This window comes from Ptiloglossa arizonensis, chromosome 5, assembly GCF_051014685.1.
Source record: "Ptiloglossa arizonensis isolate GNS036 chromosome 5, iyPtiAriz1_principal, whole genome shotgun sequence".
Classification (NCBI taxonomy): domain Eukaryota; kingdom Metazoa; phylum Arthropoda; class Insecta; order Hymenoptera; family Colletidae; genus Ptiloglossa; species Ptiloglossa arizonensis.
In genome coordinates this window covers 26392763-26411543 of record NC_135052.1, presented here as the reverse complement: position 1 = coordinate 26411543, position 18781 = coordinate 26392763, and the positions used below count along the sequence as shown (strand labels likewise).

The following is an 18781-nucleotide window of genomic DNA, read 5'->3' as shown; positions in this document are numbered from 1 at the left end:
TGCAGACCGACAGGTTTTGAACCGCGATAAGTATATAGTAACGAGGTGTCTCCGATCTAGGTATTCGCGTGCAGGTTGGTACAGTGCTGCACCGTCATGTGACCGGTTTCATTTGAAACGTGAAAATAAAACGCATAGATGAATCATGAGATTGTGACTTGAAATGGACAGAAACTGGCAAGGAAATGTGCAATTTTCATTGTGGATACCCTCAATTTTAAGTACTTCCTAGGATTGTCCCGTTAGGATCAAAACTTTTACTCTATATGTACGAATACTCTGCGTGAATGTGTCCGCGCATGGCGCCACTTTTGAAATCGTAAAACGCGGCAATTTTAATTTCAGAAACTTGATATTTTTTCTTACAAACACATAGTATGATAAATATAAACAATTGTATGTATATATAAATTATATTCAAATTAACATTGATTAATAACAATGGTTTTTAGGTTTTACACTTTTGAATTCAATAACTTCGTTCATGATCATACGTGCTGTAGTGTATTTGAGAAGGTTGAAATTTTTAAATAATTAATCGGCTTGTATTTGATTTCTCATACTCTTTTCATTAATAAAGTTCTGTCTTGGTTACAATCTAAAATATTAAATATTTTACTCAATTATATAAGCAAGGTCAAAAACTTAACAAACATTTTACAGTGTATTTTGTTTAAAATGAGTAATAATTATATTAATAATAATAATATAATTATTAATAATAATAATAATAATAATAATAATAATAATATTACATATTACGCCAACAAAATTCGTACAATGTACAATTCGTAGATACACATATAAATTAACATCTGTTCCTCAAAATAAATGATTTCTGCGTTTGGCACGATGTCATGTAATGGAAGCAAATTAAACACCATGTTACATTTTGATTGTCCGTGGCTAGTCGCGATACAATGAAATATGGTTTGCTTCGTACACTCGATTTTTGGTGTTTTAGTCATCGATGGTTTTTATTTATGTCAGCCGGTCGGAATTAACAGAATCGAATGATTTAACATTATGTCGAATGATGATTTGCATGCATTAAAAGATCGCATAAAAGAAATGGTATTTTTATCGCATATACGGTACATTAATAATTTGTAAAAGGACTCGACAAATAAACTATATTGTACAATTATTGTTATACAATTTTCTTGTACTTATTTCACGATGTGCAAATGCATGATATTACATTGGTTCGTAAATAAATGTTTCCTGAAGACCGGCTGACTAGAGTATTCTGCCCAATGTCAGGATTTACTGGTGTATTGCTTTATGTTATATTGCTAATCGATTATTCTAATTTGTAATTGATCGATTAGCTAGATTACTATTATTATAAATGGCATCCCACCCCCTAATTGATTACATTAGAATAAACTACATGGAAGAACAGATCTTCAGTCATAGCAAACAAAAGCTAGGACTAAAAATGTCAACAAATAGTGAAAACTGTGAATTACTTTCAATATATATATGTGTATATATATGTATGTATACATATATATAACATATTACTAATTTGAAGATGCCAGTTTCCCTATCTAGATTAGAATGTTAAGGTGTTAGCAAGAATGCCAATTAATAATATCAGAAAGTGTAAGGAACACCTCTTCTCTAAACAATAAAACTTATAAAGCTCTAAAATTTTTGTTTCACCAAAGTATAACAACAACAAGGCATGTTTCACTTTGCAATAATATCACAGACAATAGAAAACGTAAAGTCTACAAAAACTGGTCTTGCTTGTGTGTATACAAATTTCGAAAAAAGTGCTCAGCCTTGAACACGTGCTTCTAAAGCATATATATGTATATATATATGCTAAAAAGGGTAATTTTATATTACACAAAAATGTACATTTCTCTCAAAAATTGAAGTTGCTTGATCGTATATAACATGGCATTCTTCCTTGCACCCTTATATGGGATTTTTCTTTGTAGCTGACTAGCTACAATCACATAAAAAGTTTTGGCAGCGCGCCCCGTCAATATGTCCTTTAATTTATCATATTTTTAACTTTTCGTTATGCTAAATTAATTATAATTTTTATATTAATAACACATCAGAATTTTATATTCACTGTCATTTTTAAGCGCGATAATTTCCATAGTTGAAACATTACATTGCGTCGCGGACAAACGATCGCAGTTCGTGACTTAATAAATTTGATTACCAGGTGAATTTAAAATTTCAAAAGTAACTAGACATTAAATATTAGACAAACAAACAATGTATTATTAATAAGTTAAACTAAATTGCACCTTCGTAAAAGCAACAACTATGAGTCTTGCGTCTGAATATATCTGAGCCAGCAGTAACATATATTACAGGTAACAATTCATCATTATTTGCAACTGTGACGCTTAAATATCATTATTGACCTAACAAGTGATATTTTTTTTTTACGTTTATACATATAGTCGTAAGACTAGAAACGTCTCCGATTTAAAATTTCGTAATTTTAAATTGGTAACCAAGTTCTCCGAGTGAGTACTTTCACTATATGTATTCGCTATTTAAACGAATCAAAAGATTAAACATTTCTTTTATGGAAATTTTACATTATATGGCATGTAATCATAAACACATGAAACTGTTCAGGCTGCGCTACCATGCTGTGTTTGTAGTGTCACGCGAGTTACTATGATTACAATTAGTAAGTGGTTTAAGCTAATGAACTGTGTTTTAGCGAATTATTAGGAAGAGCTTTTATCACGCGGGCAGTGCCCTGTAAAAATATACGTTCTCTCTATATAGAACTACATATTAATGTATACAAGACCAGTTCTTCGTCGATATCCGCTTTTTACCACATATACATTTCATTACTTATCAGGTATTCACAATGCTCTTAATATTATGAATATATTTATTTTTTTATTTTATTTTTTTATAAAAATAGGATGACTTCTTGTTCTTATACCTTACGCTCCAATCAATATTATCAATTCGACATGATATATATTGATCCTTTAACAAAATTTTGATACTGGTCTGTGCATACATTGTAGGATCTACATATATACAGCACTGTTCAAAATCATCTCAAAAGCCACGAAGATAGTAGAAAAAGGCATGAAATGATAAGATTTTCTTCATTTCAAATTCATGTTTAGCGTACCTGGACTTTGTGTTTCTTTTTCTCCTTATTGGTAATTCCCGCGGTACGATTTATACACACATACAGCTGTGTACTTCCAGTGTAATGAATGAGCACGTAAACATGAACATGTGTGCGTGTATGCATGTGTGTGTACACGCACACACGTACACACGCATATATATACATATACGTATATATATAATCTTTTTTTTAAATATATTATCAATTTCTCTATCGAATAGATATCAATTATATCTCTATACATATCTACAAAAACCTAATATATAGAACTCTATTATCATTAATTAAACTCTCTATGAATTAATATGTATAATCGTCACAACAGGTCTAAAAAGTTTATCGTTATTTAGTACACGATAGTAGTTTTCTTCATTGACATTCCATGAACCGCTTAGTTGTATCATGTTTTAGTAACATGTTGAGAAAGTAACTTTTTAAACACTACCCTTCTATTATTGCTTGTTGCTTAGTGCTACTGAATTTATTTTGGCATATAGCGAGTTCTAAACCCTGAGCGATCGCCAATTTTTTTATTCTCATTTTCTTTCGTTTTTTACTTTAAATAGAAATGCACCTGCTGACAGAGCTTTTCTTCTACTGCAATGAAATACATTGCATTTATTATCTCACTCTTTCTTCTTAGATGCCTAAAAATGGCAATATAACTTCGATGCAAATCTTTGCTAATATTAATCGTATTCGAAAGACGATAGATTCATTGTCAGCGATGTAAGATTATTGAGTCCATTCCGTTTCGATAACCGATACTGAAAATATAATTTCGAAATATTTTGCGCCCGACGCGAAAAAGATAAACGAGTGGTATGTGATGCTACACATACACGCAACAGAAAGTTTTATATAATTTGCTTTAAATACCGCTTTCCTTCGCTCCACTTTGGCCAATGTTTACGTCTTTTTTCAGGTGAATTCGAATAATCATTTGGAACCGAACGCTTCTTCGGCTTTGACGTGCCTTCGGACTTTGGTGCTGGATTTATACCTTGTATATTAGATGTTCTATTATGACTAAGCGCCGTGGTAACACCCGCTAAATTCAGAAGAGCGTCTGCACCTTCCGCTATTTTCCGTTGCTCGTCAAAGTCTGGATTCGTTTCTTCGCTCGGATATTTACTAAAAAAGTATATTTGAATTACGTGTATTCTTGTTGAAATCATTAAAGTATATTAAGTAATGTCCAACGATACTCTTACCTCTCTTGTTTGATTGAGGTAATGCAACTGTAAGTGTGGTCTTCACTGGAGCTTCTAGTGATCACTGGAACCAACTTTTCTGATTCCGCTAATTTTCGTTTACGATCTATGATCAAATTTAAAATATTACCATAAATAAAATTCGAAATATTGTTACCCTCGTTTACTGCTTCTTACTAATCACACGTATTATTTGTAAAAATAATACAAAAATTATCAAGTACACTACCTTTATTGTGATTCAAAATAATAGGACCGTGTTTGAAAGAAAGCATAGCAGCAGCAGCTGCATCTACATCACTATCTACTTCAGTTTCTGTATTATCGGTAATGTTGCTCGATGCCAGTCTTTTGGAAAGGTATGGAAAGAGAATAGGATCTGGAAGGCGTGTGCTTGTATTCTTTCTCTGTGGTTTTTCTGGGGAAGACAAAGTTTGAGCAGTAGGAGGAGGAAAGGGAGCGCGAGACAATGCTTGTATTAAATTCGGACGATATTGCGCATCTACCATCCATAACGAACCTTTGCCCAAATTCTGAAAAGAAACAGTTTTTGTCAATAATCTTCATTTATAAATTCAAACGGTGAACATAAACATTATAATGCAATATACTTACTGGAGCTTTCTCTACTTTACGAAAGCACTTGTTCAAACTTAGATTATGTCTAACAGAATTTTTCCATCCAGTGGGAGCATTCCTAAAATATGGAAAGTGATCCAAAATCCAAGCGTACACCTCCTTGACTGGCAGAGCTTTTACAGGGCTATCTTCAATAGCCATAAAAATTAAACAGGAAAATGAATACGGTGGTTTACTATTTCTGTGTAAATGAGGATCATATGGTATATGAGTAGGGTGTTTGTTGCGATTTGAAACTGGTAGATTATTGTTGCTCAGAGAAATCTTTGTTTGATTGTTTTGTGAGGAATTGTAGTGATTTTTTACCGACTCCTGAAAGATTTGCATTGTCTTTTGACCATTTTTATTGGAGTGGTGATAGCTCTGAGTATGTTCGTGCGATATTGAATTATTTATCTTGCCATTATTATCTGTTGTAACAGTAAGAAAAGAAGACAATAGTTTGTAATTAATACTATAATGTTGATTGAATCAATATAAGAACATTACAACAATTACCTGGACAATAACCATCGTCTAAACTTGAAATGGAATTAGTGTTTTCAGAAAAGTCTGCCATGTCATCACAAATGTTGTTATTTAATACATTCTCGTTTTTTATATCTTTGGAGGGATTCGAAATATCTAAACCCTTCAACAGATTTTGTTGATGAAGCCAACTCAAAGAAGTCAAATCATCGTCTAACTGACTATTCTTTTCTATGGATTTTTCAGACATTGAAATTTCTCCGTGAAGTTCGTTGGTCGAATTTGTCTCAACGAAAGCACTTGTGTTTTCCTTTTCTTTCATTGTGTATACTGTTTCTCCAAAACTGAAGACCTGAGTACTATTCAGTCCTATTTCAGTTTCTACTCCAGATGCATCTGGTCTATCTGGTGGCATATTGTATCAAGTACCTTTTTCGTCACTGTAAAATAAAATTACATTCATTAGATCATGCTTGAAGAATAATTCTTAGACAAAAAAACAATATTCAGTTATATAATGCATCTGTGTATGCTGGCATTGATTTTATAGAATAATTTCTACATTAAACTATTTAAAATCATGTTATCTCTTTCATCCATATTTCAGAAAAAGGAAATAGAATGTATGTCAAGAGTTAAACTTTAACAGATTAAAAAAATAGGAAATATAAAAAACAAATAACCACTTGTTATTGGTAAAAGTATTCTTTTTGTTTTTAAAGGAAAGGGGACATTTAATCAGCGAACTGGGAAAAGGTAGATAAGCGTCGGTGATTCGACCGGCAGCGGAGCAGAAATGCTGTTGCCAAGCAACAGCTTCCTCGCAATCCTAGCAACGTGGTTACACCAACGTTGCTATGAAAGTATCCACAGAGGGGCGGCTCGCACCTGCCCCTACTCCGCAATCGCCCACAAATTCCTCATTCTCCTATCTTTTACCCCACTATTCCGGAGAGTACCGGAAAACGAACCAACGTGAGTGGTGGGGATCTGTCGCATAGCAACAGTAACGCCATGACACGACGCCGCGTCATTCACGTGTTCGTTCTCCGATGCAGTGCAAGAAGTTAAATTTGTGTGGGACTTTCAACAAATTTTTCTCATATTCAATTTTAAATTGCAGTATAGATTCAAATAAGACAAATATTTAACACTTTTGCATGAATATAATTTTAAATATGATCATTTTTTTTTTAAATTGGTGTATTTTGTGTATTATGAATATATTGAATATATTCATTATATAAGTTCAGAAATTTTCAACTGGTATATCGTGAGATTTTTTAATACAAATCAATATAGTATAGCAGGAATGATTAGTAATAATCATAGTGAATATATTATCATATTAAGTAAAATATATTTCTGGCTGTACCATAGAATTTTAATAATTAGCTTAGGTGTACTATACAATGAAAAATAGTGAAAATTACTGGATTAATCTGTTGAAAATAAAGTTATAACGAATTTTGTATTAATAGGCATTAAAAGCACTCTTATATTTCTACTTATTAAAAAGTAGAAATATGCAAAATGAGAATTTAAAGAGGTATAACTTCAAAAGATTGACTTTGCATTGTGGCTGAAGAAGTAGGGTGATGACAATAATATTTACAAATACTAATGCAAAGTTTGTAACCAGGCTTTGGCAATAAATAGAACCAACCTACTAGAGCATAAAGAGACATCATTGTGTAAATTAAACGAATAAAGTTTGAGAAGTTATGTAACATAAAAAGAACAACAAGATATAGAATAGAGATCATAACTGTTATAATTAACATGAAAAAATGTTTTAGTATAACAACAGGTTATTTTTAGTCTTTAGTATGAATGAAGCAACTACACTGTCAAATCACATAACCGCAATTTTTGTTCTTATAATCACTTTGTAAAAATGTCATAAAAAGTATTACCAGATTCTAAACTTCTAAAATGCATATCCTTCAAAAGAAGTGAAAATTCAGTAATTATAAAAAATGTGATAAATAAATCAATAGAAAAAGAGCATCATTATACCAAATGTAGACTGGTAGTATAATTATAATGTAATAAATGTGTACTTCGTATATAATTTTGTACTTTAATGTTTGTACTCACAAAAACCATTAAGATGTAGGAAATGTTTTGTTTTACATAAACTACATATATTTTATATATACATGTATCTAAATGAGGTATTTAAAAATCCTTCCTTATATTTCGTTATTCTTTACATTTTTAAAGCATTTATTGGTTATAGTTAATTGGTTATGATAATAACACAAAATAGCGTCGCATCATCATGTCGTGTTGCTAAACAACTAGGCGACGCGTCCCCACCAGTTCGAATGGTTCCCTCTCTACTACATTAACAGTAGGGGAATACTTAGTTCGTAGGCGATTGCGGGGGCAGAGCGTGCAGGCCGCCCCTCTGTGGATACTTTCATGGCAACGTTGGGTTACACCTAGTTTCTCGACCGCACCGACTCGCTTCAAGAATCGAATTATTTGTCATGTATGCAGTACAGATTTTCGTTTCGAATTAAATTATTTAAAACATCACGATTCGAGGTTGTAATCGAATCAAAAATATAACTCTTTGTAAAAAAAAAACTATTGTTGACGCGCAATTTTGTAACGAAAAAGATATTCATTTCAACGGTATGTGTATTAAAGAAACACACGTAACGTTAAACAAAAAAAGACAGAAGGTAACAGAATATAATCGTTCTGAATATTGTTCGTTCGTTTCCTATTTTTGGTATCATATAGGAATACTATAATTAAGGAACGCGTAGCCAGTGAAATTGAATTTCCGCGCATGTGACGCGCCTGTAGCCTCGAACCCAAAGTACCAACATCGTCATTTGTTTATCCACTAATAAGCGACAAAATGGCCGTACCATTAGGAACACATTGGAATCTGAAAATAAACTTTAAGGAAATCGATGTGTTCCCAATACCTTCTATGATATCCGTTGCTTTGCTCGACAGTGTTGTAGGTATTTCGTATGTGCCCCATTTCACTCAATTTTTCGCAGCGATAATCTACTTTTAAATCGTTTTCGAAAAAAATGGCGTCTACTCAACGCAGTCTGTTTTCGCAACATGTTTCTCTGTCCTTGTTATTAACACACCGCGGCACAAATGTTTTAAGGACAGTATTTGAAAATTTGTGTTTCCATAATCAGTAAGAACGTACGAACAGAAATCACTTGTCGATGCGTGAAAAGTGATAAACAGATTTTTCGCAGACATTTAATATCGTGTAAATTTTGATCAAGAAACAACGATGATTTTCATACCACTCGCGTGGGCAAAAAGAGTAAAAGAAAAAACAAAATCAAATGCGTTGTCAGCGGAATCAGGGTACCACGTGAAGCGACACACAAAAATTCGAGAACAGGCGAAACATGCCACTGCGATACTTGTTGAATTCAAATATGGAGTTGATAATGATTACGAAACTGGAGCAAACATGAAAATGGCCACGGCATCGTTTGCACACGATATCAACATCGTGTTCGAAGAGGATCCGCTTTTTATATCATTCGCGGGTCATAATAAAAAATTCTATACGCGAATTTGGTAGAATAAGATTCGAACATACCGAGAAAAGCTCTTCTACCAACCATATTTTTTATGTATTTTTACGTACGCGTCATCGTTCAGGACGTGAAAAATTGAAAGAACAAAACTTTTTGCTTGGGACGTTGCAAACAAGTGATCCTATTTGCGAGACGTTTCGAAGATTTTCACAATTTTCGGGAAATTTTGTCGACGAAAGCCAGATCGGAATGTTTAACAAATGAAACGGCGTTTTACGTCTTTCTAGTTTTTAGTCTAGCGTTTGTTTGTCGTTGCACGTTTAAATCTTGTCACCTACGAGCGAAAGCGAAAAACAAAACGGTGCGAAGCTGTTTTAAAAACTCACGTATTCGAGTAGACAGACGGCAGTCTTCGTTGGTTTTCTAAAGACGGGCATCTCAAGCACACTCTACACAACACCCAGCTGATTGAGACGCCATGTTTTGACGTCATCACGTGGTTGCCGAAACATCTTGTATCGTATCGCGAACATCGATGTATCGTATTTGAACCGGGAAAACATGAATCGTATAAAACACTACGTTTATCTCCAATACTGTCATTGACTTAGGATTATTATTGAAACTAAAACGGCATTTTATTCAAGTATCAATACTTTATTTTGCTATTTTAAATAAAAATAATTTACAGCATTTAATGTAAAGTAACTCTCTTTTCTTTAAATTATGTAAAATTGTATACCTATTAAAAATTATAACAAAATAATCGACAAATGCTTTTTTTGGAATCTGTAACAATCACTGCTCAGTAAATCGACAAAGTTCGTTTCATTTCGTTGACAGGAATATTTTGCATTATTATTTACGATTCCACAACATACTGCTACAATATACTGTTGTATCATATACTCTATACTGTGTGGTATTATAATCTTAACGATGGATCTGTTTCTTAAAACGCAGTTTTCATAGAAAATGTAAATACATTCATATGGCACAATCCATAGGAAAAACTTTTTACAGTAATGTATTAAAATATCCACTTTTGGTTCGTTCAATGGTGAAAGATGTACAAAGACGTTGCAGATCAAATAAAAATCATCCGGACATGTATAGACGTTGTAAAATTATAATGCACATGAATTGTAAGCATATACAAAATTTGAGAAATAAACAATATTGCTTTGATCGGCTTTATAACATCTAATTTATCATCGTATAATTGTGCAGAAGAATTAATGACGTTTCTAATAAATTTTCTCTGTATTAATTTTTTATCAAACAACCCTTAATCAATCTTTTTACAAGAGTCACAAATACGAACTGGATTATTCCATCCCCTGTGTGGTACAGCACTACGATGTTGTGAGCAATTTTGACATACTCCACGTCCACAATCTCTGCAGTGATGTAGAGGAAATATAATGGAAAATTTTTGATGACATATACAACAATTAACGATCTCCGAATCGGGAATCCAATAGGAAGGTCGAACTGTATCCTTTATGAATGCTGGATAAATTACAAAACATTAAGTGATCAAAGAATTTTAACACGTCAATGTAATTGCAATTCTTACTTATCTTCTTACATTTTGAATAGCTCAAAACTGTGCCAACTGCACTCAAAGTAGACACTATTTGTTCTGATACTTTTCTGGCGTTTACATCCTCAGAATATTCAGTTGTTTCATCATTAGAATTTGAATCTTTATTGTAACACGTATCACAGACTCGTACAGGTGTATGCCAGTTTCTCAACGGAACACACATTGTGTTGGACGAACATTTTGAGCAAAAGCCTTCACCGCATGCTCGACAGTGATGTTTCGTATCCGTTGGTCCAAATACGTTTTTACATTTGTGGCAGTGCTGTATTTCATTGTTAGGTCTCCAATAAGATGGTGCTACCTGATCAGTAACCCATGCCGAGAGTACCTTTGATGGTTGTAAAGAAACATTAGATACAGCTTCAGTGATATACGTCACACCATCAATTACTCTTTGGGCTGTATTTTGTGATGTTACTAAATGATTTGGCTAGAAGAAAAAATTTGAACTATTAATAAACAATGATTTAGTTAAGAAAAAAATGAAGGAATAATACACTACTAACATACCATATCCCATACGTGTGAAATTTTTGTGCTGACAACTAATTCTTCAGGATTTTTATTACCGTACCAATACTGACGACTTCTATAAATCTCTCCGCAATGTGGGCATTCTATCACATCCCCGGACCATGCATATTTAACTAATCCATACCAAGTACTATCATTTTGTGATTGAATTCTTTTTGTAACTTGTATTTCACTTCCATTATTATAACACTTTTTACATATATATACTAGATTTTCATATTGATGTTGATATCTGCACCTATAAAATATTAATTAGTGTAATAATTTTTAACGATTATTTTTTGAATCACAAAACTTTATCTAATTATAAGGCTAACCTGGTATTGCAACTGTGTGGTTTTTCCTCGTGGAGGTGTCCCATGTTATTGCTACATCTACATCCACAACTAAGACATTTAATAGGACATGTAAAATACTGTTTAGGGAACAAAATGTTGGAAAAATTCTCAATTTTTTCAGAAAACTTATCATTTAGAACTTTCAATATATTGTAAACAAAGTATGGCTGCCTAGCAGATCGCACAGTTGTATTGTTTATTTCATTCTTAATGATAGTCTGCAAAGATTCATAATCCAATTCTGTGGAATTTGATGTTTGCAGGCCAACATATTTTATCGAACTAAATGATTCTGTTTCAAGTTTCATATGAATAAATTGATTTTTAAGAATATCTTCAGTGCTTTCCGAACTACCTATGACAGAAAAAGTAGTATATTTATTATGGAATAACCTTTTTAATTGGTAAAAAAGCTCTCATTTTGAAATTATTGTCAATCTGAGAATGTGACAATATGTACTGTTGTTCAAAGGTCTGGTGTATCTAGTTTCATGTAATACTAGAATGCTTGGTCCCAGTGTACTTAAGGAGTTTAGAACAACTTCTCTCTGCACTATTGTCAGCAAAGCAGTTTGAAAATGATGACTGTAAGCTCGTGAAGCTGTACCAAGAAAAGTAAATACATCCCTCTTCAGTTTTTCAGATTGTGTTTTATATATTACAATATCAGACACAGCGAGAACTTTAAGCAGTAGCCTCATCCATTCATTTCCATAAGCAGTAGCACCTAAATAAAAAGAATGAAATAGATTATACATAAAACAGGCTTTTATTTAACATTCATGTGGTACTCCTTAATCTTCAAAATCTAGCAATCTTTAATCAGTTTTTGTATACAACTTTTATATATTATCCATAACTTGCAAACTATGAATTAGAGTATACTATACAAATGTAGATGCTAATACCTAAATTGGTATCCAAACAAATTACATTAAGGACTGGATCAAATGCTGCCCAAACATTTAATGTACAAGAGTTTTGCTTATTTGAAGTTTTGAATACTTCTTCTCCTTTAAAGAATATTTGATTCAGTGTGTGACTTTTGTCATCACTTGTATTTCCAAAAATTGATACCACCTTCACTTTGAGATCATTCTTGTCACAATTCAATTTTTGCACAAATTGTTCAGCACTGGAAACTTTAAGATTTCCTTGTTCATCTATTAATAAGAAACTCTTAGATGCACTATACCGACACTTGATACGTAATCCATTTTCAAGAATTCCATTTATGAAAACTGAGTCATGGCTGGGTTGATGAACATCATTGTTACAAATACACATACTATTCAGACTTTCCATAATAGCTGGTCCATTAGCTTCCAACATGTGTTCTCTACATAATGCACTCATGATGTAGTTCACCAATGTTAATTCTGAAATATGACAAATGTTGTTTTACATTCATGTCATCCTACCAACAAACATAGAATAACAGCAGAACTTTGTAGAACATTTTTCAGTCAAATATTTAAGATAATTAAGAGTTGCTTGTTATCAACAAACTCAAATAACAATCGACTGTAGTCTTATTGAACTATTTACATTTGAAAAATTGCATTAAAAGATAGCATTGCTGAGATGACATTTAAACGAGACGGGAAATGATACCTTGTTCCGCGATACTGGTAAAAATGAAGAAAAATGCGTATGTAATTTTACAACCGGTTAACTGTGCAAATTGACAGAAACGAAGATAGCTGTGTTCTTACCTTTTTGAGATTCAACGATTCAACGATTCAACAAAGTTTTGGTTCTCTCGTGAGAATTAATGAGGAATAAGGAATTTTGACCGATTTTGAAAAAATTAAATGCTCATTGATAACAATACCCCTATTGCAACTGATAGTACGGTTCAATACAGTTGCAAATGCACCGCTGATTGCAACAGACAATCTTCGAAAAACTACCCGATCCACAATCGAAAGCGACTTCAAGGCTAATATTCTGCGTTCTCTTTTCTTCTTACGAATGTATTTCAGTTTTTTCTTACTCGATTGTAGAAATTATAAATGGCTAATAGAGACAGCTTCACAGCCATAGTGATTACCTGTAGAACGCTGCGAGAACTTACTGTTTATATCGTAAGAAATGTAAGTAGATATTTCATCTTCTTTTTCTGTTTGTATAAATACAGTTATGAAACTTATTGCTACGATTATCGATATTGTGGAAGGGAACCAATGCAATTATGGATATGTTTGATTTAGAATGAAGAGGGACAGAGGGGTCTGAGTTATCAAAATTATCAGTGGTTGTCAGATGGGCCTTTTGGTCATGCGCATTGGAAAACAGCGGTGTGTATACCAAGTGTTAAGGACATCAAAGTTTAGGGGCTCCCACATTCGAGTAGGACAAGTAAAGGTATTGCAATATGAACATAGGCTTCAGTAACTCGGATATTGTAAAGTAACAATAAGTTTTTAAAATATCCCGATGTAACTCATTTAACGCTTGGCTTTGAGCGCTTTGCTGATCATACTGTTATATTAATTGATTGGTTTATAAACGAAATTATGTAGTCCTATTGCTGGTATCATGTTATATATGAAAACAGTTTTACTGGTCCAGTTTATAAAAATCTAAGCAAGGGTTATATCAGAAATTTCCAATTTTTATTGGTATAAAATTTTTAAATAATTTTTTAAAACGGTACCCGTTTTTATTCGATTTTAGTACTGTACTGATTCCATTTCCAGTGCGTCTGACACCTCTGAGACGTACCTAGCGGTGGAAACACATACGATTGCTCGGTTGTGTGTCGTGTGACGCATACGACGCAAAAGCGATTTAATCAATGTTAAGCGTTTCATAATATTCTTTGTTCAGAATAAAGGTCCGATTAATTTGACATACTTTTAAAGGTAATACTTTTCGGAAATCGAGGACATTTATGTATTGTGCAGCTATATAACTCAATCAGAAATCTAAGAATGTAAGGAGAAAACGGGAATTGAATACGTTTCATCGTAACAATTAGTTAAATCGTTAAATTTTTCTTCTTAGTCCAGCTGCTTGATTATATCCAATTTATACAGACAATGTTTTAAGTTTTCACTTTTCGCATTTCGATAAGTAATCAGATGAAACGTAACTAAAATAGTATTTGTAACTAACTATTTTCCGTTGATTGTCTAACAAGACGATAAATGTAAACAACTTGCATTGTCTTAAACTGAGAAGTTGAAATGTAAAAACAATCGCTGAGTACCGGATTATTGAACGTGTCGCAATAACGAACGGTCTGATTATAAAGACTATATTGCAAACATAAGATTAAAATAAATTTATAAATATTTATAGCATAAAATATTACTTAGTATTAAACGTTTATAACAAGAAAGTATAAACTTATATACAAGAAAATATGCAAAATATATAACAGATGAATATTATATATAAAGTGTATGGGTATACGTTTAATAATTAATAAAATGGTTTATAAAATATTTATTTGGAAATGAGATGTATCATTTATTGAATAATTTATGAATGTTCGTCATTGAATTATATTTTACGTAACAAAAAGTATAACATAATTTTGTGTTATTTAATTTAAACAGAATCTCGAACCTTTTACGTAAAACTTGCATATAAGGTTCTACTACGTCATGGTAATACTCATCAAAAATATTATTGATTTACATTAAATTGTAACGTGTATTATTCATCGTAGTGCCGCGTATGTTTTAAAGTGGCTACAATACGAACGAGATTTTGATGTAGTCGACTGCTGCAACGAATCGATTATCGAATTTGCACCGTTCAAAATATCGATACCGATTAACGAGGAAGTGCTCATAATACACCGCTGGCAGACCGCTAAATTGTTGAGGTTGATTTTCTGTTTCATCAAACGTGACATCGTTCTGCATGGCTACGTGCGATCGCGATCCTACAATCTCATCGGTATAATGAATGTCAGTGAAATCTGAAAGTGGCTGTCGCGGCACTTGTGTCATAATGTCACCAAAAGGTTCGGCCAAGGAGAGTTTCAGAATACATTTTTCTACCTTGCACGAAAGGCAGTGACCTACCTCGATAAAATTCCATTTAGTTGTGTTAATTCGCTGAACAATGGAGAACCTTACTACGCAAGATAATACGATCAACATGAACGGAAGTGGTACGTTCGACACAATAAGACTTTCACAAAATTTATTTCGATGTCACGTCAATGACACATTTATCTTTAATAATTTCAACAAATTCTTTCAAAAAATCATATCTTATTTTTTTATATTGTTATTATTCTCTTTATATATGAGTAATTTTACTGAGTATCCATTATGATTCAGAGGATCTACAAGAAAAAGTAACTAGACTGGAATCAGAGAACATAAAGATGCGAGAGGAATTTAACATTCAAAGAGCCAAGTTAAAAGAACTATTTCTTCAGAAAGAAGGTAAACTCAGTCAATATGGATAAAAAAAGTACACAATAGAAATCTAAAATGTAATTGTACAAATATTTGTCTACTTACAAAGTTTATTTGCAGAAGAATTAAAGAGAAGATTACAAGATAACACAAGTCTACAAGAAGAAAATACAAGACTGAAGAATGAATTGGACGAAGCAAAAAGTCAACTGGTTGTTGCAGATATAAAAATTCAGAACGACATACTTATTGAAAAAAGAAAAACTCAAGAGGAGATAGCATCTTTACAACGTGTTATACACGAAACAGTGGAGACAGCTTCATGCTCGCGCAAACGGTTTGATGCAGAAATGTCTACATTGAAGATGACTCTCTCTAAATTGCAAGAAGAAAATGCATTGTTAAAGTCACAGTTACCTCGTGATCCACCTATAGATAGTCCACAGATATCACTGTCCACAGTAACAAAAACAATAGCTCGGAAAGTAGTTTCACAACTAGGTGCAGATGCTTTATCTTTAGGTCCTGACAATCTTGAAGAAAGTATGAGGAAGGTAAAAAGATATGTACGTAAGCTTAAAAATTTATGATTTTTGAACCTTTCTGCAATGAGTTTATAGAATGGCACTGCATTTCAGAAATTGTTCACAAATCATTTCAAACATCATTAAGAGGTGTTTATTTTACTGCTTGTTTTTTTTTTTTATCAATTTCACCTAGGTGTGCAAATGTTAGAAAGTATTGCTTTATAGGCACAGGAGGATGCAGAAGTTTTACGTTCATTGGTAGTGCCGCTCGAAGAAGAAATTAAAGCCTTAAAAGAAAAACTGAGAGCAACGGATGATGAGCTACAAAAGTGTAAAGAAGCACAATCGCAGAAAAAACAACGGGAATCAGGTTCTTTTGAACCAACTTGCGATATGTGTGCAAATTATGAAGCACAATTAGTTAAGATGCAAGCAAATGCTAAAGATTTGGAAAAACAGCTGTCAGATTCAGAACGTATGTTGCAAGCGCAGAAAGATGATTTAGCTAAGGAAGTGGAGTTTCGTAAAGAAATGGAAGAGAAATGGAACGAGAAGAAAGAAGAGCATAAAATCAAAGTAGCAGAACTCACTGACACCTCACAAACGATGCAACAGACTTTAACAGAACTGAAAAAAACGTTTGAACAAGTTCAGAAAAATGTCAGAGATGAACTTGTCAAACTGACGCGAGACCGAGAAGGAGTGCAGAGGCACCTTGTCGCGTAAGAAAATTTCTAATGATATTCGAATTTTTATTTCATTGTCACTTCCGAATTTTAGATGTAGATGAAGTAACACCTTTTACCGAGGCATTTCTGACAAAATTTTATTGAAAATCTAGTTAAATCTTTGCAGACTGCAAAAGGAAAATGAGAACCTCGTTGGTAAGCAAAGCAAGCATTCCCAGCAACTGCAAAGCGAAAGCATCAATATGCCGAATAATGTCGAGGAGTTACATGTTAGTCTTTTGAAAATGCGCGAAGATTTGATCACCGCTAAAGTTGCTCAAGAAGTTGCGCAAGAGAAGGAAGAAACATTACGGTATGAAGTGACTTTGCTCCAAGAACAAATGGAACAAGAAAGTAGAGTGAAAAAACAAGAAACATTGGCATTGAAAAATGAAATTAGCCGACTAAGGTAATACTATTCATTCAGTTTTTTAATATTATACTTGCCTAGCATTCATACATTTTTGCAAGTTTAATTACAATACTTTTGCAGGACACAATTAGATAAATATATGAGAGATCATCGATCACTTACTGAAAAGGAAGAAATGCTCGAGCGTTTAGAAAAACAACTTGACACACTTTTGGTAGAAAATAAAGAAGCTGAATCAAAAATAGCTGAATTACGACAAAGAGTTACCAGTCTTCAGCAAGAGTTAGATACTAGTGAAGCGGTTCAGAAAGACTTCGTCAGATTGTCGCAATCATTGCAGGTATAAAAGACTAATAAAGATAATACGTTATAAGGTTGCTGGAACAATGTAATATCAACTTGAACTCTACCATTGGCAATAGGTACAATTAGAAAGAATTAGGCAGGCTGGTAGCGAAGTAAGATGGCAACACGAAGAGGATGTGGAAGAATGCCCTAGTTGCCACACTTCTTTCACGGTTACAAAAAAGAAGGTAATACTTAACTAAAATAAAAGGTATGTTTATTTTCTGTACGAGTCTATGACGGTTGAAGTGTATTTCATAGGTGCATTGCCGTCATTGTGGCCATATATTTTGTCAGTCTTGCCTTTCGCATGTCGTGAAAAGTGGACCGAAACAAAGACCATCCAGAGTCTGTGATGTTTGCCATACTTTGTTGGTGCAAGATACAGCACCATATTTTAGCCAAGAACCACCACACACACCTGATTAAATATTATAACGCAAAATCAATCCAGCAAGATGTGCAATATCAATTTGGTAAATTGATTCAGCGGTTAATGAATTTTTGTAAATCAAATTCAACGATGCAGTTGAATTAACTGAAAAATTATTTTCATATTACTTACAGAAAGATGTAGAAGCTGCTAGTGTGGGAGGGGGCTAGATAAAATTCCTATTACCTGACAACTGGAGTGATAAGATAAATATCGTGTAAATACGAATTATGTACTACTTAATGTTTATTGTAATTTAAAAGATTAAAGCTTTTGAATGTATGTGAGTTATTCAAAAAATTTATGAATATTTATCTACTGTCTTGTTATCTACATCATTAAAAATAAGCTTCGTATGGAACAGGTATATTAGAGGTTTCATTCATTGCCATTACTTTTTTTTAGTATTTTCAATTTTTTTTCTTCATTCTTACACAAAAGCTATTACTTTTATACATAAAATGTTTTATATTATTTGAAAAAATGAATAAGATATGTGCACACATATATTTCATGTTTTTGTGT

General features: G+C 32.8%; 3 protein-coding genes and 1 long non-coding RNA gene across 10 annotated transcripts; 2 read left to right on the top strand and 2 right to left on the bottom strand.

Moving 5' to 3' along the window:
* Window positions 1–1256: 1256 nt before the first annotated feature.
* On the bottom strand, window positions 1257–9465 carry LOC143146735 (uncharacterized). 2 transcript variants are annotated; one of them, XM_076311321.1, is made up of 7 exons: window positions 9374–9465; window positions 5488–5897; window positions 4966–5399; window positions 4580–4883; window positions 4351–4456; window positions 4016–4270; window positions 1257–3903 (listed from the first exon to the last, which is right to left on the bottom strand). In XM_076311321.1, exons 2-7 carry the CDS (start codon window positions 5870–5872, stop codon window positions 3858–3860), a joined length of 1530 nt encoding a protein of 509 aa, XP_076167436.1. In that variant the 5' UTR covers window positions 5873–5897; window positions 9374–9465; the 3' UTR covers window positions 1257–3857. The 2 variants fall into 2 exon arrangements, with proteins under 2 accessions (XP_076167436.1, XP_076167437.1); XM_076311322.1 differs by lacking the exon at window positions 9374–9465 and adding an exon at window positions 8403–8782.
* Window positions 9466–9629: 164 nt separating this feature from the next.
* LOC143146733 (zinc finger FYVE domain-containing protein 1) lies at window positions 9630–13710 on the bottom strand. Of its 4 annotated transcripts, XM_076311318.1 has the most exons (8): window positions 13184–13710; window positions 12377–12847; window positions 11929–12195; window positions 11448–11823; window positions 11107–11368; window positions 10579–11026; window positions 10312–10499; window positions 9630–10234 (listed from the first exon to the last, which is right to left on the bottom strand). In XM_076311318.1, the coding sequence occupies exons 2-8, from the start codon at window positions 12822–12824 to the stop codon at window positions 10223–10225; spliced, it is 2001 nt and encodes a 666-aa protein (XP_076167433.1). In that variant the 5' UTR covers window positions 12825–12847; window positions 13184–13710; the 3' UTR covers window positions 9630–10222. The 4 variants fall into 4 exon arrangements, with proteins under 4 accessions (XP_076167433.1, XP_076167429.1, XP_076167430.1 ...); XM_076311314.1 differs by having other exon boundaries at window positions 9630–10499; XM_076311315.1 differs by having other exon boundaries at window positions 9630–10499; window positions 13522–13710.
* Window positions 13231–15268, top strand: LOC143146736 (uncharacterized). 2 transcript variants are annotated; one of them, XR_012992061.1, is made up of 3 exons: window positions 13231–13564; window positions 13682–13768; window positions 15148–15268. It is a non-coding gene; the product is annotated as an uncharacterized LOC143146736 (long non-coding RNA). The 2 variants fall into 2 exon arrangements; XR_012992062.1 differs by lacking the exon at window positions 15148–15268 and adding an exon at window positions 14148–14852 and having other exon boundaries at window positions 13682–13835.
* On the top strand, window positions 15259–18623 carry Rbpn-5 (Rab GTPase-binding effector protein rabaptin-5). Of its 2 annotated transcripts, none has more exons than XM_076311319.1 (9): window positions 15259–15597; window positions 15770–15877; window positions 15971–16416; window positions 16603–17099; window positions 17233–17514; window positions 17599–17818; window positions 17901–18011; window positions 18085–18299; window positions 18391–18623. In XM_076311319.1, the coding sequence occupies exons 1-8, from the start codon at window positions 15549–15551 to the stop codon at window positions 18250–18252; spliced, it is 1881 nt and encodes a 626-aa protein (XP_076167434.1). In that variant the 5' UTR covers window positions 15259–15548; the 3' UTR covers window positions 18253–18299; window positions 18391–18623. The 2 variants fall into 2 exon arrangements, with proteins under 2 accessions (XP_076167434.1, XP_076167435.1); XM_076311320.1 differs by having other exon boundaries at window positions 15260–15597; window positions 15971–16404.
* Window positions 18624–18781: the final 158 nt, after the last annotated feature.